This window comes from Ictidomys tridecemlineatus, chromosome 3, assembly GCF_052094955.1.
Source record: "Ictidomys tridecemlineatus isolate mIctTri1 chromosome 3, mIctTri1.hap1, whole genome shotgun sequence".
NCBI lineage: Eukaryota > Metazoa > Chordata > Mammalia > Rodentia > Sciuridae > Ictidomys > Ictidomys tridecemlineatus.
This window is the reverse complement of record NC_135479.1, coordinates 65922076-65948753: the sequence shown is the minus strand read 5'-3', so window position 1 is coordinate 65948753 and position 26678 is coordinate 65922076. Positions and strand designations below refer to the sequence as shown.

The 26678-nt window shown below is 45.7% G+C and overlaps 1 protein-coding gene across 1 annotated transcript in view; it reads left to right on the top strand.

Annotated features, from left to right (window-relative positions):
- Nucleotides 1-599: 599 nt before the first annotated feature.
- LOC101968416 (protein-tyrosine kinase 2-beta-like) overlaps nt 600-26678 on the top strand; it is a 40267-nt gene continuing 14188 nt past the window's right edge. The window contains 10 exon segments of the mRNA XM_078041109.1: nt 600-698; nt 21531-21709; nt 22725-22787; nt 22981-23035; nt 23470-23610; nt 23917-23991; nt 24405-24473; nt 25086-25236; nt 25780-25819; nt 26146-26192. Of these exon segments, the coding sequence (XP_077897235.1) occupies nt 600-698; nt 21531-21709; nt 22725-22787; nt 22981-23035; nt 23470-23610; nt 23917-23991; nt 24405-24473; nt 25086-25236; nt 25780-25819; nt 26146-26192 (919 nt within the window).

The following is a 26678-nucleotide window of genomic DNA, read 5'->3' as shown; positions in this document are numbered from 1 at the left end:
TCCAGGTCCCTCAGAGCTGTCCATTCTCCAACTCTGTCTCTTCTCTGCTTTCTCCCCCTTGTCCATTTTTCTTTTCTACTATTTTCTCCTGCCCCACTTCTTACTTTTCTGCTCCACTGTGCCTTGGAACCAGGCTGTGGCCACCTCCTCTCACAACTGCATTTGCTCTGTGTGGGCCCCTTGCCTAGGAGCCATTGTGGGGGGAGAAATGGGAGATAGAGGGGGCTTTCAGAGGAGAGGGCTGGCATGCTTGGAAGCTCCAAGTCCAGATTTTATACCTGAATGTTCATGAACCCTGCTTCTACCTGCTGTAGCTTCCCAAGACCATCCAAGAATGCTGGATGCCTTTAGGGTAGTTTTCAGGAAGAGCAGAATAGGTCATTTGCTTGGTGGTTGTACCTGAAGGGCTAAGGCATGAGGGCTTCTAGGCACTCATTTCAGTACTGTCTCTCTGTTTTCTCCACAGGACTGAGATGTGCTGGGCCCAGCTGCTCTCTGAGAGGATATCTGGGGTGTCCAAGCCCCTGAGCTGAGTAAAGGTTGGCAAATTACACCAGCCTGAGGGCCCCCCAGAGCCCATGGTGGTGGTACCAGTCGACATGGAAAAGGTTGGCAAATTACACCAGCCTGAGGGCCCCCCAGAGCCCATGGTGGTGGTACCAGTCAACATGGAAAAGGGAGATGTGTGCATCCTCAAGGTTTGCTTCTAAAGCAACAGCTTCAACCATGAGAAGAACTTCAAACTGGTCAAATGCACTGTACAGACAGAGATCCAGGTAAGCTGGAGACCTGTGCACTCTGTTTGTCTGTTCCGCCCTCTGCTTCATGGACAGTTGAGCAGCACTTCTTCAGCCCAGCAGGCACTCCTGTACTGCCTGGCAGAGGAAAGTTGGCATCAGGAGAGATGTCCTCAGCTGATGTGGCCAAACTCCTCTCCAGGTGTGCAACTCCACTTCCTTAGGGGCTTGGGGGACAGATACTACAGCCTTGGTTTGAAACCCTGATTGTTTGTTTGGTCTTTGTTCAATTCATTTCAACTAAGGAGTTGAAATGACATTTGAGTCTCTGCAAAGGACATAAAAGCCCCCTCAAATACTCTCCAATGTAATTGGAATTAGAGGCATATGCAAGTGATTACATTTTCAAAACCAAAAAAAATCTAAGATTTCTGCTGGACATTGAGAGGATGGAGCTGGTGGGGCATTTAGAGCATGGTAATGAGCTACAGATGCCCTGGGCTAGATGGGCATCACCAGGCTCTTTTGCCAGAGCAACAGCTCAATGGGCTTATTCTTACTTAGGGTGCTAAAATCTGTTAACAGATCCAGGTACCCACCTGATCAAGGTATCTAGATACCAGGAATTCAGTTCAACTTAACTAAGTCTATATGAAATTGTCATTAAAAGCAGAGTTCCAATATACTGGCTGATTTCACCACCTACATGTATTGAACAATGGCTACATGGGAGCAGTTAGGTGTGTCTTTGTATACTCATGATCTCATTAAATCCTCTAATGGCCCCAAGAGATGGATTCAGTGAGGATGCATCTTTCCTCTGCCCAGAACATTTCTTATTGATAATGGAAGGGAAAGTCAAATGGGTTCTCAGAACGCTGCTTGGAGAATTTGTGATTTGAACAAGGAAGCAGGGAACTCAGAGGAAAGGCACCAGCTCTGGGGAAGCTGCCTGAGCTCTTCTCCATGGCATTGCCAACCCTTCCTGTGTCCTGAAAACCCGTGCCTCTAAACTCTGTGAGTGGCTCCTTTGGTTGGTGCTGTGGCAGCTTGGCCATGTCACCATCCCACCTGCTGTCTGTTATGGCATGCACCTGCCTCTGCACACCAGAGCAGAGTGTAATTGATTAGCTCACTTTGTTGGCCAGTTACCATTGTTGATTCTGGCTCGGTTGACTCCTTCTGTTTCCTGTAACTGATTTGATTAGAGTCTTAATTACTTGTCCTATGGTTTCTGATATGGGATCATAAATGTGCCTGAGTATAAGACCTGGCCCCCTTCTTCCAGGGGACACTTTTCTATCTTCTTTACTGTCCTTTTCATGAGTCTTCCCTCAGGTATGTCAATTTCATACATAGATGATGCCATCCACTGTAAGCCTCACTAGCGTAATTTTCAGAAGTTAACCTGATCTTCAAGTTTGAGGAGCACCTCATTGACCTTTTGTGCTGAGAATCATAGAACATCTGGTTGGTTCAGCTTGGGACAGGTTTTATGGAGTTAGCAGTGAGAAGGGCCCTGAAAGATGGGTGAGATTTAAAGCAGAGACTCTTGGGTAAGAATGGAGCAACACAGATAGAGGCTGGGAGGCTGATAGATGGTGGTAGTCTGGATTGATGGAAGCATTAGATTTATTTAGAAAAGCATCTCAAGTCAAGGCCAAGGTAGAAATTGAGGGCAGATAATGGAGGCCTAGAACATAAGGTTAGAAATTTGGAGTTGGGCAGGCACTGGGGAACAGCACCTAGTTTTTAAGAAGGGGGAGAGAGATTTTCTTAGAGTTGTGTGATGGCCTGGTGGGTGTCTAAGGGGAGGAAGAGCAGGAGGCCAACAGAAAGGGCAGTAAGGCCCAAGCTCGAGAATGGCTACCAGTTCTGGGGGCATCATCTGGAGGAGTGTGGGGACAAAGGAGAGGCAGCAGCAGCAACAAAAGGAAGGAATTGCCTTCTAGGAGTTTCTATCCAAGTTTTGACTTTTCCTGCTTCCAGTGTTTCCTGCAGGCTAAAGGTCACCTTCTAATGTTACTGATTATTACAAACAGCTGTGGCCATAAAAGCACTTGGACTTCCAGCCATGAGCTTCCCTACCCTTAGTGGTGTGTGGCCTTGTGTCTAAATGCTTAACCCATCTGCACTTCAGTCTGCACCCTGGGGACCATGGCCATCTGCAGCCTTGCTGTAGGATTGGAGATGGTAGATAAAATGACCTAGTGCACAACAGGGTCTCAAATAATTGGAAATATTGGTTGCATGGATGGATATTAGGTGATTACCCTGCTCAAAAATCTCCGAGAATCACTAATTGCCCAGAGAATGATGTTCAAGTTGTCTTCTTTGGGTATTTATCCATTCAGCTTTCTTATTTTCAAACTGAAAAGACAACCACATTAGTGTTTTAAAATAGCATATGGTGTTCTGAAAGATGTTAATGAGGTTGCCCTGGAGAAAGGGTCTTATCTCAAAGAAGCTTAGAAGATTCTTGGTTAAACAATTCTGAACAGATTCTTTTATAGCAAGCTTTCTCAGAACCTTTAATAAGCTAATATGCCCAGTGAGTCTTTGAGACAGGGGCACAGAAGTATTGTTTTCTACCTAGCTGTTTCTTATTGGCCTAAAGAAATGCTCTAAATGCTCTTTAAAAAGTTGGTCTACTAGTCTTCTGAAAAATTATTTAGGGAACTTTTCTCCCCAAATCCTGGCAGCAGAACACAAAGGGTTAGAGAAAGAAGCTGGCAAATGGGAAGTGGGTTAGGAAGTGGTGGCTGTTGTGTGGGAGGGAACTGATGAGTACCTGAACTAAAGGAGTGTCACTGGGAACAGATAAGTCAACCCATCAGAGTTTGTCTCAGGAGGCAGAGTCAACAGAATTTGATGATTAACTGGATGTAGGGAGGGAAATAAAGGAAGGAGACAAGGATGTCTCAAGCTCTTGCCTGGGCAGCTGAATGGGAGCTGGCACCATTCATTGAGATAGGAGCAGAGAAAGGAAGGGCCTTGAGATTCCAGCTCCATTTGTGGTGTGTTTGAAGTGTGTTAGAAGCACCTCCATAGTGAAATGTGAGCCTGGAGCTTAGGAGGGAGAAAGGACTTGGAGGTAAGGATTTCACATTGTCATGAGATGGATGCCAGACAAGAGAGTAGAATCATCCATGGAGGCTGAGTTGAGCAAGAGCAAAAGTTCCAGTTGGGAAACCTGGAGAAGTCAATTTCCAGAGAACTGATGAAGAAAGACAAGCAAATGAAGGAAAAGAAGAGTCCAAAAAAATGAAGAGAACTGAGAGAACCAGTCAGGGGGGCCAAAGGCTGAGGGGCTTTAAGGAAGAAGTGTTTAGCAATGTTAGGTGTTCATAGAAGTCAAGTCAGGGGAGGGCAGAAATAGGGTCATTGCCTTCAGCCACAGGTGCCATGGGTGACTCTTTGCTGGGCAGTTCCAGTGGAGAGATGGGGGCAGGAATCATTGTACAATGATGGTTGATTAGAGATGGTGAGAATAACTAGCATTTTACAATTTTGACCACTAACCGAAGGAAAGAGGAGAAAGCAAGAGAAACGAAGTCACCAGCCCAGGCAATACCACATGTGGTAGTCCTTGATTGGAAAGGTACATGGCAGGTTGGAGGCTGAGAGTTCCTTAAGATTGGCTTCTTAAAACATTTTAAGTTTTGCTCTTTACTCCATCCCTTGTGGGAAGATGCTGATGTAATTTAATCAATATCCAGAGACTGTAGGAGATGGAAGTGACAGGCTTTTTGGTGATGGATGGGAGGTGCAGGAATGAGGGATAGGGAGGTGTGAAGAGTAGCAGCCCTGGTTCAGGTGGAAAGGGCCCCCTCCCTAAGATGAGGAACACTGGAGGTGAGACTGGGTGGGGAGTGACGTGTGCCCCAGCTCAGTTACAGATCTTTCAGTGCGATTGAGGTGCTTTAACACTTTCACATGGAAATATTGAGTAACCGTTGGTGCATGTTCTGGAGGGGAGAACTAGTGTGGGCACAGACAGTTGAGTGTGGTCAGCCTCAAGGTGGTGGTTGAAACTGTGGCTGTGGATGAGGTCACTGTGGAAAGAGTCTTGAATAATTCCATCTTCCATTCCACGAACAGAATTGGGTGCCCAAGCCTGGCACCATGCTGGACGTGGCCTGGGGCAGCAAAGTACCCCTAAACACAGGTACACTCTCTGCTTTCACAGGGCTTCCTGGTCAAGGGTGAGACCAAAATTGACTCAAACCAAAGAACAAACAATTACAAACTGAGGCAAAAGCTCTGACAGGAAGAAACAGGGCTGAGGAGAACAAATAACACAGAATAGTTGGGTCTGAACACCAAGGACTAGCTTTGCTACTCAGAGCCCACTAGAGGTGTCCAGTAGGGAATGTCCAATAGGGAACCCAGGCCTGGAATCCTTGACTGAGATTCTCCTGGAGCAGTGCCTCCCTCCCTCTACTTCCTCACAGCCTCCTTTCCCTAGCTTGGCTTTGACTTCAACCAATTTTTTATATCCAGCTCCATATCTTCTTTCACCATCCTCCCAGTACTCAAAATGCTGCCAGCACTTCCAGATTTGCCAAGCACATGTCCTTCCATAAGAGCACTCCTGAAATTCCAACACCCCCATTTGGCTGCATCTGATCAAATAGAAGCAATGGAGATTCACCCTGGCACATCCCCTGCCAGGACATGTTTCCAAAACATGGTTACTCCAGGTGTACTTGCTGACTTCGTAGAGTTATCTTTATTCCCAACTTACTTCTATGCAAATACAATAGACTCATGATGCTTGCCCAGTTCAAAACCACAAAAGTACTCCCTGGCTTTGGTTCCTAGGACCCCTCAGAAATCAGGAAGGTGCTGGAGAGACTCAGCAATGTGCCAAATGAAAACCATACTTGACTCTTCTTGATTTTCCACTTCCCTTTGGTTTGCTATTCAGAGGAAATTGTGTTTGTTTGGGAGCTTTGAATCTCTGCAGCAAGCAGAGGCTTATATCATTCTATTTTCTTCTAACATGCCAATTTTCTTGTCTAGGAAAAAGGCTAAAATGACATTCTGAAAACAACTTGCAGAGCATCACCTAGATGTGCCCACACGGGACGTCTCCTTCATGATCATGATTAAGCGCACGCAGCCCCCCTCCTCTCTCTCCCCTTCTCCCTCTCCTTTTTTATCATTCTCTTTTGGGTGGGAGGGCTGACTATATGTCCTGGTTTGTCTCCGTCCCAGCTTACACATAATGTCCAGGGATAACAATTAGGAATGTCCCTGCCAATCCCCAAGGTACGATGCAAGTGAGGTTGAATTGTTTGGTCACATGCTTCTAAGTGCCATGTTCTGTTCTCCCCATGCCTGGCGCACTGACTGCCTGTTTTGAGGTGTCTTCTCCCTCTGGCAGACCCACTCTCTGTGTGTGTGCAACCCTATCATCAGACCATCTGTTTCTCTCTTAGAAGGGCAGTAAGCAAAAAGTGGGCATTTGTCCATGATATGGTGCAATGCAGAATTGCTGGCAGGACCCCAACTCCTGACCTGTCTCTCAGCCAGCCTCCACTAGGCTGAAAAGCCACATTTGAGATCCATCTTCATTTTTCCCTGAAGCATCACTTCACTGGGAATTAATATTTGCATCCACAGGAGGGGCAGGAACTAAAGCCATTCTGTGTCCTTCCTGTCCTTCCAGATGCATTACTCCCACCCACAGCAGAGTCTCTGCTTTGCAGGTGTGGTTCCTGGGTGTGGCTTTCCTGGCATGGGATGAGGACAGAGTCGAGTTTCCAAGTGTGCCCTATGCTTGTGTGACACCATCAGCTACCCATCCAACTTAGCTTCAAGCTTAAACCACTCACCTAATGTGGCACAATGTGCTACGGACTGGATGTTTTGTGCTCCTCCCCAATTTACATGGTAGAATCCTGGCCCCTGATGTGGTGGCATTTGGAGGTGGGGCCTTTGGGAGCTACTTGGTTAAAAGGCTACATTGGACCTAATACTGAGTGTGACAGCATCAAAAGGTGTGGCCCCATGAATGAGATTAGTGCCCTTACAAAGAGGTTGAAGGAAGCACCCTTTTCCCTTCTCTGCCATGTGAGGATGCAGTAAGAAGCCACCATCTTGGAACCTTCACAAGACAGTGAATCTGATGGTACCTTGATCTTGGACTTCCCAGCCTCCGGGTCTGTGAGCAGTAATTCTCTGTTGTTTATAATTATCCCTCTTAAGGTATTTCGTTATAGCAACAGGAACAGACTAAGATATGAGGTAATTAGATTTAGATAAGACCATGAGGGTGGGGCCCCCATTATAGGATTAGTACCCTTATAAGTTTAAGAGAGGCCAGAGCACACTCTGTCTTAGCCATGGGAGACACAGCAAGAAGGCAGCTGTCTGTAAGCCAGGAAGTGGACCCTCACCAAGAACTGACACCTTGATCTTGGACTTCTTAGCTTCCAGAACTATAAGAAGTGTTGTTTAGGCTGCCCTGTCTGTGGTATGTTGTTTCAGCAGCCTAAGGGACAGAGATACAGGGCCAGAAGCTCTCTGGGTTTGGAGGAGCAGTCTGGCCTTCAGACCATTGGTCCAGGTTCTCAGTTTCCAGAGCATTCCTGCTGCCCTCATTCAGATGCAGGTAAGGCAAGCCTCAAGTTTGAGATGCAAGGTTGGGGTACAAGAGGAAAGGAAGGGAGGGCTACCTTTCCTAAAAGAAAACCTACCCTAATGAGGATAGATGGAATTATAGAAGGCCATCCCCCCATGAATGAGAACGTCACTGGAATAGGGGAGGAAAGGCTCAGCCAGGAAGCCACAAACTGGTACCATACAGAGACTCAGAATAATATAAAAGAGACACACTCACAGGCCTTCTCCTCTCTGCACCCTCCTCATTTTCTGTGAGTGCTCCTGGCCACCCACTCACACAGAAACCTACTGAGGCAAGCACAAGGCAAACATGCAGAGTTCTGGGTCCCTCTGTTTATCTGTATGCTTAGATTCATGACATCGACAAATTAGCAGTCAGGTGTCTATGCTTTCACTTATATTTTTAACCTGGTGGTAGCCTTGCTAAATGTTCTTGTTAAAGGCTTTTATCACCTCAAACTTAGTGCTTTCAGAGTGATAAGTTATGCTAACTTTTATTATTTTGTTTTTTCTATCACTTTTTAAAAAATTATTGCTTATGTGTTGAGGACATGGAACTCAGATGGCCTTTGAATCAGTTTTCTATCTCAGTCATAATATATTACTTCAAACCTGGGGCTTCAAAAAACATAGGAATGGTTCCTTTGCAGTTCTGGAGGCCAGAAGTCCCAAATCAAGGTGTCAGTGGGGCCTTGGTCTCTCTGAGGGCTCTAGGACAAATTGTTCTCTGCCTCTTCAGCTTCTGATAGTCCAAGTGTTCCTTGGCTAATGACAGAATTGCTCCATTCTCTGCCTGTGTCTTCACACACACCCCTTCTCCGTGTGTGTCTTTTATAAGAACATTGCCATACTGGTTACGAGCCAGAATGACCTCAGTCCAGAATGACCTCATCTTGAAATTCTTAACTCAGTTACATCTATATAGACCCATTTTCCAAATGAGGTCACCTTGAGGTTCTGGAGGTTAGGACATAGGCATACTTTGGGGGACCCCATTCTTCTACTCTTGATAGCTATCTATCAATATCACTGTGCTTGTCACTGGTTTCTGTATGTAGGCTAGCACAGACCAAGACATACAGATGTACAGACTTAAGTGTGAGCTCTCTGCACACACTCCACCCAGAGGTACAACTGGTGTTGGAACTGACCATTGAACTTGGCTGACACAAGTCTACCCCTCCTCTCCACTTCCCAGAATTCTCAGCTGCTGGCCATCTGCAGGTTGTGTGCCCTAATATGAGGCTCCCTGTGATGTTGCCAAGCATGTGACCCTCTAGAGTGTTGCCTTGTCACTCTTCAGGTTATCTCCTCCAGTTCCCCTACCTATGATTCTAACCTAAGTGTTGCCACATATGTACTTCTGACTCCAGTCTCCCACGACTCCCAGTCTCTTACCCACCTGACAAGTTGCCATCTCCACTGAACATATGTGTAGAATCAAACATCACCACCGGTCTTCACCACCGGTCTTCTCTTCAGTCTTTTCCATTACCTTGCATTCCACTCTTTGCCAACCATGTCTCAGGCCTTAGAGCTGTCATGACTTCGTTCATTCTCTCAGACTCTATTCAGTCCATTAGGAAGTCCTGTCAGGCTTCACCATCACAAACACCCAGATTCTGACTCCCTTCAACCATCCATTGCCTCTTTCTTGGTCCAAGCCATCAGCATCTCTTGTCTGGAATAACTCATTTGCCTACTAACTGTTCTTCCCTTAGCCCCACATGCTCCACCCTATAGGCAGAAGCTATGGTAAATTTTTAAAACACAGGTCAATTAGAGGAACATGTTTAAGGCATAGCTTAGATCATATTATTGCTCTGCTTTAAACTCTCCAGAGGCTCCTTATCTCACTCATAATCTTCAGTCTCACCTTGGTTCACAACAGGGTTTAGAAGCAATCATTGTTTTGCAAGCCAAATATAGCTAGTTGCTCTCAATTTTGTAAATACAGTTTTATTGGACCACAACCACACTCATGTATTATCTATGGCTCTTTTGAGCTACAGTAACAGTGTTGGGTATTTGCAACAGATATTCTATGGTCCACAAAGACTCAGATATCTTCTACTTGGCCCTTTACAGAAAACATTTGCTGACGCCTGGCAGAGCCTTCCTGACCTTTCCTCCCATCAGTTCCCTCCATGCTGTCTGCACCCCAGCTCCTGTGGCGCCAAGCACACTGGAGCCTCACGTCCTCCCACCCAGGACCCTCCATGCTTTCTGGACCCTTTGTCTGGAAAGCTCTTCTACACAAAAGCAGCTCTGTCCCCCTCTCTCTTACTTCCTTAATTTCCCCAATTTGCTGAATTAATTAATGAGTCCTTATTTAATGATGGATGGTCCAATGGGGATGGCTCACATACAGTGACTGGTCAAAGTTATAAAGCCCAAAGAGAATGGCCACAAGTCCACATTGTCATCACTGTCACCACAATTGGGGTCTGGGGTGTGGCTGTCAGTGGGTTGTAGCTATGGGTGTAGAACAGACCCACATGACAAAGAAACTTCTTGCCTCAAATGTCACTGGTGCCTGTTGAGACTCATTGATGACAATTGTGGAGCATTATAGTAAAATGGGTGCCTGGGACCCATCACTGAACATGAGAAAAACCTGCTTTACCTAGACACTGAAGTAACCCACGTAACCCACCCCTCCTGCTGAGGCACATGCTACATGTTGACTTCACAGTGAATTAGAAAGTCATTACTTTAACAGGCAGAAATTTTTGAAGAAATACATGAAATCCACCTGGTATTTCCTTCCTAATTTTTATTATCCATCATTATCCATCATTCCTCCAAAACTTAGAAAAAGGCCCAACCTTGTGGTGTATTAGTAAATCTGATTATTTGATAGAATGGTTTTATCTTTAACAGCATTTTTTTGGGGGGGGAACCTCTCATGCACCTGTAAGTCAGCCACAGAGAAGCTCTTGTTCCCTCTTCAGGCTTCCTTGCACCTACTTCTGGTCTCACTACAGAAGGGAAAAGGGAAGCTGCTGCTGGGCTGAGTGGGGTGCTGGGGCTGAAGCCCTTCATGGCTCTTGCTCTGAGCAGAAGGAAGTGGTTTTTTTTTTCATTCTTTCTTTCAGCCAGCTGGCATGGCTGCATCAGCTGTGACCATGGCCTGATTGTCCCACAGAATCATTTATCATTTACTACCCTTCACCTGCCTCTGCTGGTACTGGCTTCAGCTCGTCAACAGCCTCGCAGTCCTTTTCTTTCTTTTTAATATTTATTTTTTAGTTATAGGTGGACACAATGTCTTTATTTTAGTTTTATTTTACTTTATGTGGTGCTGAAAATTGGACCCAGTGCCTCACTCATGCTAGGCGAGCAGACTACCTCTGGAGCCAGAACCCCAGCCCCCCTTGGGTCCCTTCCTAAAGACTGTTTTCTTCAACACCTCACCCCTTCCTTGGTGCTTGCAGGTATTGAGTGACTGCGGCCCACAGCTCTGGGCCCACAGCTCCGGCCCCTTCCTTTGTCCCTTACCTACTGGGTTTCTGCCTAAGCGCCAGCTCCCACTCACTTAAGCAAGGCCTGAGCCGTTGGAGAGATACTCCATCCCCAGGTCTCAGACTTCCTGGGCCAATCATTTCAGCTCTTCAGGTTGACTTGACCTTTGGGCCAGGTCAAGCACCTACTGTATGCCAACCACTGCACTAAGCTCTTTATGTATCTGTGATCCACATAAGGTCGCCCAGTCTTAGTACAGTGTCACACTTCATAAAATGTTAGTCTGACATCTAAAAATAATTGGAAATACATTTAAATCTTTATTGTCATCACTTGCAAAGGTATCACTGAAAGATCACTGTTAAGATAGGTAACAAAAGTTCTTAAAATTCTCATAACGATTTACCAATTAGAACTAAAATGATAGTTGGTGTTTGTCTTATCAAAGGTCAGACTTAGACTGTGGTTTTAGTTCGTATTGAAAAATGTCTTCATTAGTTTCCCAGGGCTGCTATCACAAAGTCTCACCAATAGGGTGGTTTAAAACAATGAAAATGGATCATCTCACAGTTCTGGAGGAAGGAAAGCCAAGAGCAAGACCTCAGCAGGGCCACGTTCCCTCTAAAACCTTAAGGGAACCCTCTCTTGCTTCTTAGCATCTGATGACTTTCCAGCATGCTTTGGTGTCCCTTGGTTTGCAGATGTGTAATTCAAATCCCACATCTTCACCTGGCACTCCCACTGTGTGTGTTTCTCTCTACGTTTCCAAATTTCCCCCTTTTGGATGATACTGACCATATTGGATGAGAGCCCACCATAAAGTTTTCATTTGAGCTTAAGTAGTCTGCAAAGACCCTATTTCCAGATAAGGTCACATTCTAAGAACTAGAGTTTAGGACGCCAATGTGTCTTTTTGCGGGAACAAACTCAATCCATAACAGCTTCTTGCTTGATTCATAAGCAAAGTCCTTTGTTATCTCAGTGAGAAAACAAGAGCTCTGTCAAGGGCAGTCAGGAAGGGATTTCCAGAGGACTTAAGTGTGGACTTGGCCTTAAAGGGTACCTGGGATGACTGGGAGCTCTCCAGGAGAAGTCAGAAGACAAAAGGAGCCAGGAAGGAAGATGATGTAGTCAAGCACAGAGAAAAGCAATGGCATGCTGTGGTGAGGATGGAAAGACTAACCCTGGGGCTAGGCACTTTATGGGTCAAGAGGGGGAGACAGGACTGGGAAGAACATGTGGAGGGACATTCCAAAGGGCCTTTTAATCCTAATGATAAAGAAAGTTTGGTTCTTATCCTATTATCATATAGAAAACAAGGTACCAATGGGAATTTTCAACTCAAGTCACTTGCTTTAAATTTGTTCTCAATCTCAGAGTGACACCTTTTTGGACAAAGTTGAAGCAAGACTCTCTTGAACCAAGGCTTAAGTAGATCTTATTCATTAAAGGTTGAATTCTGTCATCTTTAAAAAGAGGAGCATTTGGTCTTAGTAGGGCAATGAGTAAGGAGGGTGAACTGAATCAAGCCCAGAACATAGTCTACAAGCCAGAGGCCCATTGGGGCTCCCAGGAGGCAGACCCGGCTTGGAGGCCTGGGTGGAAGAAGTGTGGACGAGGACTCTCACAAGATGCACCTGAAACAGGAGATGCAGGATCGGCTGTGGAAAAGCTAGGCTGTGACACAGTTTATTCCACATGGAACTCTGGAGCTCTGGAGCTAGGGCAGCTCAGTGATATTGACCCAATCAGGATGAAAGGACAGGCCTTAATGACTATCTATTGGCCAGTCACTGTATATGAGCCATCCCTCATCAGGGATGTGACCTTAGGCAAGGACCATTTTTTTGTGAAAGAGTGGAGGATGATGGGGACCTCATTTATCACATTGTTTTGAAAAAATCCAGCCACTGATATACAGTATGTCTAATAAGCTTAAGGAAAACAAAAAGATTAGGTGATGCCTAAAAAGAAATGAGCCTGAGAAAATAGACGACAGAGATTACAGGGGAAGTACCTCAGTGTGATTGATGTGGTTAAAGAGAGAGAAAGTAAATGGAGAAGATAGTGCTTGGATGACCTTTCTCTTTGGGAGCATAGTTGAGTGTCACTCAATGACAGGAGAAATACATCTCGAGGTGATTTCATCCTCATGTGAACCCTGTAAAGCACACTTACACACACATCTAATGTCACTAGATGGTATAATCTGTGTGACTGCTATCCTATATGTGGTCCATTATTGACTATGTAGTGTATGACTGTAAGTTTTTCTGCTCTTAGGGACAAGACACCCAGACATATTCTTTCTTTGTTTATGACCTACAAGAGGAAAAGCCAAAGAATGGGGAGAGAGGAAAAGACTTCGGGAGGAGGTCTTCATGCTATTTAGTAAAGCAAATAAATCACCATTAGCCAAATAGAAAGAGAAGCCCTGGAAATGCCAACATTTGCAAGAAAGCACCAGAAGGCTTCTCACATCCAGGCTGTGAACCAAGGGCAGGCTGAGTGGCTAGAAGCTTCATCCAGGGCAAACAAGGCCTTCCTGCAGAAAACAAATCCTGGGCTTATCCAAAGAGCAACTGAGAAAACTAAGACCATTTTTTAAAAATTGTGTTCCATATGGCAATTGAGTGAGTAGGTATGCATCTTGTACTATCATTTTAAATGAGTGATTTATTAATAGAGAAAGAAATATTGACTCATTAGTGACAGGTGAGGAGCAGTGGGTAGTGCACCCATGTTGCTGCTTCCACCATTTGAGAAGCTATGCAGATACCAGAGAGCAGCAGGGAGCACAGAAGACAGGACCACTACAGGAGCAAACACAGGGAGGTTGGCCCCAAGGCCCCGAGCTTGCCCTTCTCTGACTCCTCCCTGAAAATTAACCACTTTCTTCTACCTACAAAATATAAGTTCCTTCACAGCTGAGGGCTCTGCATGCCAATGCTGGAGCCCCTAACTTGCTCTGCACGGTGTGAATGGGGTCGATTGTTGCTGATGGTTTGAATGAAGACCCTTTCTGCAGCTCAATAGAGAACAACAGGAAGAAGACTGTCCTATCTTGCTAAAAGTGTGTCAGAATTAGATTCACACCCTGGTTGGAGAAACTCCATATTACTGCTCTTTTTGTGTCACTTGTGGTCATCAATCTTCTTTTTTCTCCCTGCTGTGCCTAATGGATTAGCCCATTTTGTAATTCAAATTCTGTAGTCCATATAGTCTTCACAGGTTGGGGGCATAGTCCACAGGACATCCCTCCCTTCAGACCCGAGATGCAGGCTCCACCATTCCCAGACCACCAACACTTTTGATCATCTGATTATGAATGTGGGAGTTCCCTCTATCTGCTTAAGTTTCACCAAACCAACTCGTAGAACTCAGGAAAGTGCCAAAAACATGAATGATTTTAGTTTTGACCAGTCAAAGGAAGAAATGCATAACACAAAGTCCAAGAGGATCCAAAATATGAAGTTTCCATGTCCTTAGGATGCATCACGAACCAGGAAGCTCACCTGAGCACAAGTTTCCAGGGTTTTCTCAGGGTTTATTATGGGGGCCTGTTTGGATGGTTGATTGAATCATTGGCCACACTGAACTTAATCTTCAGCTTTCTTCCCTCCTTCAAGGTCAGGCCATCATGTGGCTCAAAGTTCCAACTCTCTAATCACAGAGTTGGTCTTTCCAACTTGAAATAATGAAACATGGTTGACCAGGACCAATTCTGAAATCATCTAGGGTCTCTCTACGTTCATTAGCATAGATTCAAGTGTGGTCCATGAATTTCAAAGGCAATCCTATCACTTGGGAATTCCAAAGGTCTAGAGGCTCCTTCCCCAGAACCAATGTCAGAGAATAGCCAGATTCTTTACCATACAACCTTAGTGACCAGTGGTAGTCATGTTGGTAGTTTCCCTGGAGCATCAGGTTTGTCCCTGATAAAAATCTTCCCAACACTGGACAGCATCCCAGAGAGCGTGTTTGGGCTTAGAGAACTCACAAGTTCTTCCTTTCCTGGGGCTGAAATCTATCTTTCTACGAGCATCTGTTAAGCAAGGAGTTATGAATTTCCACTCCAAGGACCTAGAGTTACCCCACTATCTTCTCTACAGAATCTTTCACTTCCAAGAAAGAAACCTGGAAATTTCTTGCCCAGAGCAGGTCGTGGAAAGTTTCACCAACCATGAAACAGAGAGCTGGACTCTGTCCTCTCAGACACCTCCAAAAGCAGCAAGGCTCTGTCTGGCGTGATAGAAGTTTTATTTATCCCCTTGGTATAGTATCTTTCTTTCACATGTACTAGGTCCTATAGGAGTCTCTCCTCTCTTTTTATTTTGTAAGTATTTCAAATTTAACAAAAAATTGGAAAAATCAGTGCTAAGAATTCAAGTCACCTTCACTCTGGTTCCACAGTTTTTCAGTGTCTTCTGCTTTATTTACTAGCTCTTTTTCTTCTTAAGCACATTCATTAAAGCATGCCCTTCATCTTTTTTAAAAACTATTTGAGGGCAAGTTGTAGCAATGTTGCCCATTATTAAAATGCTCCAGTGTTTATTTTCCCCAAACAAGGGCACTCTCCTGCCAAGTTCCACTACAGCCATGTAAATTGGGAAGTCAGTGTTATTCTGATACCACCACACAATCCACACCCCTGACACCATCATTCAGCTCATATCCCTGATGTCACTGGGCAACCCACAAACTCCATCTGACTGACCCAGCAATATCTATGTCCCCCAGTCCAGGAGCATACATTGCTGTCATATTTCTTCTGTTTTCTCCAATGTGGAAGAGTTCCTCAATCCTTTGTTCCACAGGGACTCTGGAGAGACCCCCTCACCCTGGGTCTCATCACCAGACGTGGGCCTCAAACTCTTGGCAGGAACATCTCAGAAGTGAAGCTGTGCTTTTCTCGGCGCATGGAGGCAGGAAGTGTGCTAGAGCTGCCTGTCCTAAACTGGAAGCTGTTAACCTGGACAACTGGGCCATTCATGTCTGCCAGGTTTTCTATTGTATTTGGTTGGTGTCTTTGGAGCAATGCCCTGAAACTGTCAATCCTCTGCCCACCATCAGATCTCCACTCTCCAACTTTCTCATCCTTTGATGAACCCTGCACTGATTAACCAACACTGAGCTTGTTGCCAAATGGTGATTTCTATTACCATCCTTTTCTTTACATTTACTAATTGGCCTTCTACTAAGAAGAAAAGCATTCTCTTCTCCCCCATTTATTTATCTATTCAGAGTCTATTATTTCCATGGGATGTAATTTCTATAATTATATGTTAATACTTAGGTTGTCCCAAATTTGGCCATTTTGGTCCCTTCAAGCTCATTCTGTCTCATTGTCATATATTCCCAACATCCTCTAAACATTTTCTCTTTTTCTGGCAAAAATGATGTTTCAGGCTCATCTTGTACTTTTCTCTTCTGCCTCAGCTCTGGCATCACCCATTTCTCCAAGGAGCCTTAGATAACTTTCAGTGAAGAAGGGTACTTATCTGGAAACTAAGACTTGATGGTTGGTTTGCAAATCACTATGGAATGTCCTTGCCCCTAAGCCCTTTCGGTAAACAAAGCTCAGTCTCTTTCTCTCTCTTTGTCTTAAACTATGAGTAAAACACTATTTCTAATTCCAGTTCCTAATACAGGGTCCTCTCTAGCCTTCTCCTCTCCTTAGTTTGTGTACTCCTTCCAGCAGTAAAAGTTTCCCAGCATGCTCATAGATTTCTTCTTTGCTCAGCCCCCTGTGTGGAGCCAATCTCCTAATCACTAGCTGACTCTGCACTGGGCCCTCAGCCTCACAACTTTGACTTTTGGCCATGCCACCACCTCCTAGGGAAGGAAAAAGAAAAGAAAAGGAGGTGTAGAACAGGAGGCTCCAAAACTTTGTTTTCCCAATCTAGTTTATGAAGCACCAGACTTTGCATGAGGTTGTTGTTAAAACAATGTTTCATTTGTTTGTGCTTTTAGTATTTACCTTGAGTCAAGTGATAGTCTAAAGAGTTCAAACTAATTTAATTCTCACAAAACCATTCCAAATACTGTCATTTTCCCCATGTTCTAGATTTAAAAACAAAAAATAAATACAAACAAACAAACAAACAAAAATGGACTCCAGAGAGCATCAGTGTTGTCCAAGGACATCTAGCTGGGTACTGGTGAGTGGTTGGGAACTGCTAGAGTGGCACCAGGGCTTGCTATTCCTGACAATTGCTATGTTGCTGTCTGGCTGTTAGTGACTTGAAAGGAGCTCTCAGCTCCACAGGCCTCTTCCATTTGCAGAGGACACAGATTTGTTCATAAAATAGCACAGAGATTTGAAAAACAGTGAAATAGCTTGATTGGACTCATCTTTCTTCAGGTAACAATGATAAAACCAGGACAAAATTTTAAAGCCATCTCTAAGGACTGAAAAGTGCCTACAGCAAGCAGTGACTAAGAAGGACATCCACTCTTGTGACATGGACTGTGATGAATAAGTGGGAGTGCCTGGGTTTTCTTTGGAGGACATTATCCAGTCTGGGAGGGGAGCAGGCAGAAAGCAGCAGCCTTGCTAATCCGAGATGTAAGAGGTTAGAACCCGGGCCGGCAGAGCAGCAAGAAGGGAGTCACAGAAAGGGTGAGCAAAATGAATAATCGACTTTTAAAAATCCCAATTTAAAAAGCATCAAAATACACCAGCCATTTAGGACTAAAGCCTATAACTGGAAACTATAAAGCATTACTTAAAGAAACTAAAGAAAATCTAAAGAAACAGAGAGATACAATGTTCAGAATTGGAAGACTCAGTACTTTTAAGAGATCCATCCCTGCATCCCCACCCCATTAAATGAGAGATTTAATACAGTCCCAATCATAATAATGCTACAAAGTTCTGGAAAAGAACAGGGAAAGCTGTTTTTAAAATCAATATGGACATGTGAAGATCTAAAACACCAATAATCTTGGGGAAAAACAGAAGATTTATCCCATTTGACTTTAAGATCCCTAAAACTACAGTAATGTGTACATTTATGGTATCAGCGAGGTGTGAAGAAAGATCAATAGAAAGGAGTCAGAATTAAGAAATAGACCTAAACTTAGATAGCCAACTGATCTTTTACAAAGACAGGAAAACCATTCATTTGGAAAGGAAAATTAACAACCAATTCAAATGACTGTAGAACTATATGAACAAGTGTTTTATCCCTGCCTCACAACACACAGAAACATTCATTTAAAATTAATCAAAGACCTAAAAGTAAATATTTAAATCTATGAATCTTTTTTAAAAATATTTTTTAGTTGTAGGTGGACACAATGCCTTTATTCTTATTTATTAATTTTTATGTGGTTCTGAGAATCAAACCCAGCGCCTCACCTATGCTAGGTGAGCGCTCTACCACTGCTCCAAAACTATGACTCTTATAAAAGAAGACACAGTATATCTTCATGACCTAAGGCATGTGAAGATTTCTTAGGACGCAGAAAACACTAACTATAAAAGGAGTTTTTGATAAATTATAGATACTGAGACACTAATATGGAAATGATAACAGATCTGGAGAAGATATTAGTAAAACAGATCATACAAAGTACTTTTAGCTAAAATGTGTAAAGATCTCCTAAAACTCAGTCACAAAAACACAGCATAGAAAAAAGGGCAGAAGACTTGAACAGACACTTCACAAAGAAGGAGTGTGAATGGCCAATACACCCGTAAACGTGTGATCAATGTCGTTAGCCATCAGAAGATGCAGATCAAGGCACAATAATATACTACTAGCCCTGCCCCTCAAGTGGTTCCCACACTGATCTGCTAATACATGCATGCTGTGCCTCAGTTTCCCTATGGAGATGACACATATTAGAAAGATTGACAGCACCCAATCTTGGAGAAGGTGCAGGGTAATAGAAGCCTCGTGTCACAATGGAAACACAAAAGTGGAACAAACGTGGCAGTTTCTCGTAAGGCCACACATACATTGACCTAATAATTCTACTCCTTGGTGTCTACTCAAAGGCCATAACAGCATCTACACACAAAAATACTTGTGAATTAGTTTTCACAGCAACTTAATTCATAATGGTAAAAATTAGAAATACCCCTTATTTCCAAGAGTAGGGGGCTAAATAAGCATATTGTGTTTTCTTTATAAAATAGAACATCACCATTAATAAAAAAGAAACACATTACTGATATATACAACAATGTGGGGGAATTCAGATATTGTCCTGGGTGAAAAAAACTGTCCCAGACACAAAAGAATGGCACCTATGAAATGATCCCACTTATGTGAAGTTCTGGAGGGTGTGGTTCCTGGGAGGGAGAGGTGGGAGTGAGCCACAAGGGATGACTGAGGAGGGAGAAGAAAGAACTTTCCAAGGATCTGGAAAACTGCCTTTCTTAATTGGTGTGTGGGTTTCACAGGTGCATTCATGTGTCAAAATCATATCGTTAAAATTTGTGCATTTTAATTTATATAAGTTTTACCTTAAAAGAAGAACCACAAAATAAATTAATAGTTGAGTCACAGTTGGCGAGTAGGGGGTGGCACAGATGAAGCAGGAGGGGCAGAATGTTGGTCATTGCTGAGGCTGGGTTGTGTGTACAAGGGAAGCTATTATGCTCCTCTGTTTACCTTACATATGTTAAAGATTTTCAATAATAAACAGCACAGGGGGCCCAGCCCTAAGAAAATTAGACATTAGCCTAATCGGTTTTAACTGGGGAGAGGGAATGCTCTCAGTTTAAATACCTGAAGTGGGAACTCCAGGTGGGGCTCAGGAGGGAAAAGGGGTTGGGTACCATATCATGAGGACCTTGTGGACAGAGTGGTACAGATGAGTGGTATAAGTGGGTGGAGAGTGACGAAACTGTCTACTTCACATCCTCTTGCCCTCGTCCCTCTCCCAGTGGGTACCCTAGGTCAGAGCCCTCTTCCACATCCTGAGACTCAATTGATTCCCATGCTGATTTGTTACAACTGATGACATGTGCATGCTGTGCCTCAGTTTCCCCAGCTCTCTCACAGAGCAGTAGTCAACTTCTCTGCAGTAGTCAACTTTCTCTGAGGGGAAAGGGAGGTTTTAGGCTGAGAGACTTCTAGCATCCTGGTAGGAGGTAGCTGGACCCAGACATGTGTGTGCTCAGGCAGATGAACAACTGGGCATTCCTTCATAGTCATATTATTTTAATATTAGTTTAACATTCTCCTAGTGGAGATAGAAAGAAACAGATTTTCTTCTGAGAAAAAAGATGTCATATCTCCTTCTTTGTGTTCCAATTAAGAGATTAGCTGCATTTCATTTACTAAATTAGAGAACTTCTTGGGATGCATGGTAAAAAATAACAACAACAAAAAATCATGAAATCTAAGTAATAAACTGCCTCTGCTCTTCCTGGTCAGAACAGCAACTGCCTGGGCATCAATCCATCTGTCACACTGCCAAGCCATCCAACAGGATAGGTCAGAGCCTGAGGGCTTCTAAGTTTGCATCTGAGCCATCTCTCTGCTGTCAAGAGTGGGCTCCAATCACCCATTATGTGTGAAACCACATGAGAGGCTTGAGCAAAAAATGTTGCAAAAGTGATGTCAGAACAAGGCAAGGCCTCAGATGTTCACATCCAGGCAGCCAGCTGCCTGAGTGGCCCTTGTGTCAATCCAGCTCTGGCTCTGGCCAGGAAGCTAGGACATCAGGCTGTGGGTAAGTGGCCCAGTTAATTAGAGGCCACCATGTCATATCTTCATTTCCTATGACCATCCTTCTTATGTAGGGACTGTGCCACTTGCTCCCTTGAGGTGAATCTTGTTCTTCTGTATTGCCCTCTCCATCATCCAAGTGAATCAGCTTGGCCTAGTAGAAATCTGGAGTCCAGCAGGCCAGGGTTCAAAAATCCCAGCCTAATGCCATGGCTTGTGTGACCTACATCAATTTCCTCTTTGTCACACAAGGACAGTGACACCTGCTTGTTTCCCCATGTTGTACAGATTCAGTGAAATCATGTGTGTGAAAAGTATCTAGCAGTGCCTGGTCCAGTAATCAGGAAGGATGGTGAACTTGGGAACCATTAAGAAGGTGCTTTTTACATGGAAGGTGCTCAATGAGTATTAACTGATTCAACTGGTATGCAGTGCAGAAGCACAGCATCTGTGCTGTCTCCTCAGTTCCGTCTCTGTCTCATTTTGACTAAATGAACAGCATTTGTTCATTCACAACATACAGTTCATTGTATACCTCATCTTGCACTAAGTGCTAGGAAATCAGAAACAAGTACATTGTTAAGGCAGAATCCCACCCTAGAGAATCACACCCTGGGGAGCCCAGCAAGGAACATCCCTGAGTTGTGTCCTGTCACGACCCCCTTGCCCGCAAGGAAGACGCGACTCAGGAATCTTCTTTCAGCAGTTTATTCAGGCCCTTGACATTCTTTTAATAATTCTTCTAATTCCCCTCGGATGCCCCTCCCAGCCTTAATAAAGCACCGCGAACCCCAATGCGAAGCTGCCACGTGGACCTTTCTCACAGGGTGTTAGAAAACAACATGCCAACTCTCTCTAATAGGAGTTGACAACACGCCAACTCTCTCTGATAAGGAGTTGTCCTTCACAGACCACAGCGGAGCCAGCGCCATCATGTAATGGCGACCACAGTCCGCAGGAACGGCTCACCACAGCGGAACGGCTCACCACAGTGTCCCCCTCTACTCTGCAGGAGATCATCACCTCTATCCTGCTAAGTGGGCAGATTGGGCCCAACATCCAGCTGGCTGAGTGCTACGGACTGAGGCTAAAGCACATGAAGTCAGATGAGATCCACTGGCTACACCCCCAGATGAAGGTGGGTGAGGTGCAGGACAAGTATGAATGTCTACATGTGGAGGCCAAGTGGAGGTAGGAATGTGGGGTGGGGAGGCCCTGGAGGTCCTCCTCACAGCACTCCCCATCCTCAGAATCTTCTAGAAAATCCAAGAGGCATCCTAGACTTAGACCTCCTACAATATCTAATGCATGAATTTTTAAAGCCTAATGTGGACTCACCGTAAATCTGTATCCAGAAATGTTCCCAGTTGGGATAATGTCGTGCTATGGTGAAGGGGAGCAAACGATAGGGAGGATGGAGGGACCCACTTCCTCCTCGAGATTCGAGCTTCCCTGCATCACCCAGAGTCTGACCGCCTATCACAGGTATGACCTTCACATTAACAAAAATAGAGTCCATTTATGCAAACAAAGACAGCTATGATTCTAGGTGAGTAATCTTATGAGACTGCTATGATATCTGTGGTCCATTGTTAACCAAAAGGTCATTATGTGGCATCTGACAGTACATACAAGTTTTCATAAATGCATATATTTTTAGGAGAAATGGGACTTGAAGAAGATGTATCATATATTAATAGATACCACCTCTAGTGGTAGGATTATGGATTATTTATATTTTCTTTTACAAATTCAAAAATATTAACATGTTCATTTAATAATTGTTTAGGTGAACACACAAACATATGCACACATTTCAGAGATGGCAAATAGGTAAAAAGAAAGTGCCCAGGAACCCAGGACCTCAAGGTGCAGGTGGTGTCCCCAGCCTCCTGGGCTTGGCCACCATCTTCTTCCTCAGCCTCAAAGCCCACAGCTCAGTAGCTGGGTCTCCCAGAGCATGAGGATGGTGCCTTTCTGGGAACAAAGTCTGTGGGATTTCCTTGTCCTTACTGTTTTCTAAAGATCCAATTTTACCCCCTGCCACCTTGCTCCCTCTTGGCAAATCCCACCTCTGGCAGGGGAAGGGCCTCCAGGTCAACATCTGGGCATGAGTGCTTTTTATTTTATTTTATTTTATTTTAAGGCCCTGATGGCCTTCTTCTCCAGTTACCAACTCTCCTCTCCGTGACTGCTTTCTCTCCAGGCAGTTCTTCAAGGACATGCCCCACAATGCCCTTGACAAAAAGTCCAACTTCGAGCTCCTGGAGTAAGTGCAGGGCTGCCTCCTCCTGACCTGCCTCCCCTCCTTCCCTCCAGAGCCTCCTTTCCCACTCAACCCTGGACCATAGTGGGATAGTCAGGGCCTTATCCCCAATCCCTGGTACCTCCTCCCGACTAGCCAGAAGTCTTGAGCTGGAGGGAAGGAGAGTCAAATGCTGCTTCTGTTTCCTTGTTTTCAGAAAAGAAGTGGGACTCGACCTGTTTTTCCCAAAGCAGATGCAGGAGAATTTAAAGGTGAGAAAATCAAAGGGTGAGGGGCCCAGAAAACCTTTCTTTGTGCCGATCCCCTGGGCTAGAAATACAAGGATTGGGCTGGGGATCCTCAAAGAAGCTGGGGCATCTGTGCTGTCTTGAGGCAGGACATAGGACAGACAAATGCCCCCAGTGGGCCACTTCTGTGGTGGAGAATCAGGATGGGCTGGGCTTGGCTCTAGTCTCCCAAGAGGCCGCCTGAGCCCTGGGAGGCTGACTTCCCTGCCTCCTGCTCATGGTTAAGGTGGGCCCCACTCGAGACCACTGAGTGTGGTTTGAGGAACAGGTCAGTGTTGCTGTCATGGCAGGAGCCCTGGGGGCATCTTCCAGCATGGGCATCCTCTCAGTGAGACCTAGTGGAAGGACAGGTGCCAGGAGGGTCAGGGCCTGGCTCAGCACTGCCAACCTCTCCCCAGCCCAAGCAGTTCTGGAAGATGATTCAGCAGACCTTCCATCAGTACGCCTCACTCCGGGAGGAGGAGTGTGTCATGAAGTTCTTCAACACCCTGGTGGGCTTTGCAAACATTGATCAGTAGACCTATCACTGTGAATTTGTTGTAATGACCACTCTCCTTATTCTCTCTGGGCCTGGGTTCTAGGCCTGGCAGGCTAGAAGGCCAGGGAGCTATTTGGGACCAGGAACAGAATTCAGGCAGCAGGGCCTTGCTGTTACCAGCGGAACTCATGTTAATCCATGTGCCAAGCAGGAAGCTGAATGTTGGCCTCCAGCTGTGGGAAGTGGGCAGGTGGGCAGTTATCCAGAGGGGTGAGCTGTAGAGACCGTGGTCCCTGTCTAGCTTAATGAGTGTCAACACACCAGGTGGCAGGACAGAGGTAACAGTCCCCTCTCTCCTCTATTCCAGCAAGTGTGGAACATTATGGTGGACCTGATCATTGGCCCCAAAGGCATCCACCAGCTGACAAGTCAAGATACAAAGGTAGAGAGCACTGAGGCTATGCCAGCTCTTGGCGTGAGCTCTATGGACATTGTTGGGGATGGCAGCTTGGGCAGATGGCTCCTTATTGCAGACATAGGTGCAGAGAGAAAGAAAAGGATGTGCTTGGCATTCTCCTGGTACAGAGAGAGGAGTATTAAGTGGCAAAGGGAGGCAGTTCTGGGTCCAGTTCTGACTCTACTGCCACCTCGACATATGACCTTGGGTAAGTCCTGCCTTTATCCACACCCCATTTTCTCTTCTGAAAGGTAACGGCTTGGACTCGATGATCCTTACAGACTTTCTCCCTTCATCTGCAGAGAGACTCCCAGTCGCTCCTCCCTCCCCATCCTGACCCATCTGTATTGCCTGATCCCAGCAATGGGATGTTCTTAAGGCCCCCTTCTTCTCCACAGCCCACCTGCCTGGCTGAGTTCAAGCAGATCAGGTCCATCAGGTGTCTCCCGCTGGAGGAGGGCCAGGTTGTCCTGCACTGAAAGTGAATCCCAGGTAAGCCTCTCTGGACACCTGGAGTCTCTTCAGGGGTATCACTATGGGTTAGGATGCCCTTGGGTCGACATGACTGTGGCAAGCAGGAATCCAGGGTTTCAGTGGCTTTGGGGATCTTGTTAAGAAAACTGCACCCATGCCCCACCAAGGTGCCTAGATGATTGTTTGTATTTTTATTTTAATATCAGGAAAGAAGTGGGGTCTAATATTGACCAAGTGAAAAATGACTTATAGGTCAAGATCCCAGGGACGGGGGGATTTCATGGTGGAAGAATCAGAGACCTCCAACTGCAGAGCATCTATCTCTGCTCTCCCCAGTCTGTCCCTGCTTCACTCTGTTTTCCATTTCTCAGTTTCTGCTTTACATAGGGAGCACCCCACGTGGTACGAGGCATCCTGCTTTCTCACTGGTCTTCCCAGAGCTCAGGGTGGTCCATAAGAGGGAGCACAACACATCCCCTAGTGGCAACAGGGAAGGCCAGCAGAGCCCGGAGGAAGTGTGGGTTAGGGTAGGGGGTCCTGCAGCATGGTTGGGATGAGGGTCCTGCAGCCTCTCAAACAGCACTAGGGGGTATAGTGTAGCCAAGGCTTCTCACCTTTGGCTGGCTTTTTCTCTGCAGTCTTTGTTCATCAAAACCTTGTCACTGGCAGAGGCTGAGAACATGGCTGACCTCATAGATGGTTATTGCCAGCTTCAGGGGGAACATAAAGGCTCTCTCATCATCAATCCCAAGAAAAGTAGGTTTCTCTAAAAGGCACAGTGGACAGTTGCACACTGAGCCAAGCCTGCAGGGTGATGTGGAGGCATGGGGGCGTGGAGCCATTGGCCCTTGAGCAAATGCGTTCTTCAGGGATGTGACGAGGTCCTCAAGCAGCCCTGCAGGTGCTTCCTGTGGGGCCATCCTGGGTCACCAGCTACAGGCCCTGGTCCTGGACAGCCACCCCTGGTCCTGCTAGTCAGAGCTTTATAGAGGCCAGCTTCTGGAAAAGCTGCATTTGTAGTACCAGGGAGATCAGAGCCATTGCTAGGACATGGGTGGACCTTCCTTGTTTTGGGACCAGGGTCAACAAATAGGTCTGAAATGGATCACGGGATGCTGGCAGGAGGAAGCCTACAAGGAGGATTCTGATTCTGGCCCAAAGCTTACATAGCTTTTACCCTGATGCTGATAGTGGACACAAGGTGGGGAGGGGTCTCCTTGTGGAGCAGTGACAGGCCCTCCATCCATCCCGGACTCTGTGTCCCTGGCTCCAATCTTCCCTCCCCTCCTTTCTCTCCAGATGGTGAGAAGCGGAACAGCCTGCCCCAGATCCCCACCCTGTGAGTACAGTGGGGATTTGGAAGGGCCCTGAGCCCATCCAGTGTGTGCTGGGAGGAAGATTAACAAGCAGGGTGCCCCCACCCCCTCATTTTTGAAAGAACTCTAGACCCTGGCCTTTCCCACAGTGTGTTGTCCTCCATGCTTCCCCCTGGTGACATCCTGGGAGGATTGCTGCTGAGTCCCATCCCAGGCCCAGGCCATGCCCCAGCTTGTTGCAGCCAGGCGGGCTGCTTCTGCTATTGGGCAGTGGGTGAGGGGGACCAAAGCTCTGGGGGAGCTTTGCAAGCTCTGTGTTCACTGCCTCCTGCCCTCTCACCTCCTGGAGAAACCTGGAAGCGAAGCGGACCCACCTCTCAGAAAGCTGCAGCATAGGTAAGCCTGCCCACCCTGCCCACGTCCTGTGCCCACCTCCCCATGTTTGGTCCCTGTGCCTGCTCTTCTGACCATTCCCTCCAAGTTACAGAAAACAACCTTTCCTATCCCTTCTCAGTACTGGCTTTAAAATATTGCCATTTGTAATATCAAGCATATGTTAAGTAGTCAGTACACATACTGAGTTTGTCATAACAAGAGGTGGCCCCAAACAAAATCCACAGACCACATAACTACAGACAGACATTGATTTCTCACAGTTGCAGAGGCTGGCAAGCCCAGGATCGAGGAACCAACAGATTCAGGTGACTGCCTTATCACTGTGTGCTCCTGTGGTGCAGAGAGAGGGAACTCTGATGGCCATTCCCCCTCTTATAAGGACACTAATCTTGTAATGGGGGCTCCACTCCCTGACCTCATCTAATTTCCCCTCCAAACTGCATATTCTAAAACCATCAAATTGTGAGTTAGGGCTTCGGGACACAA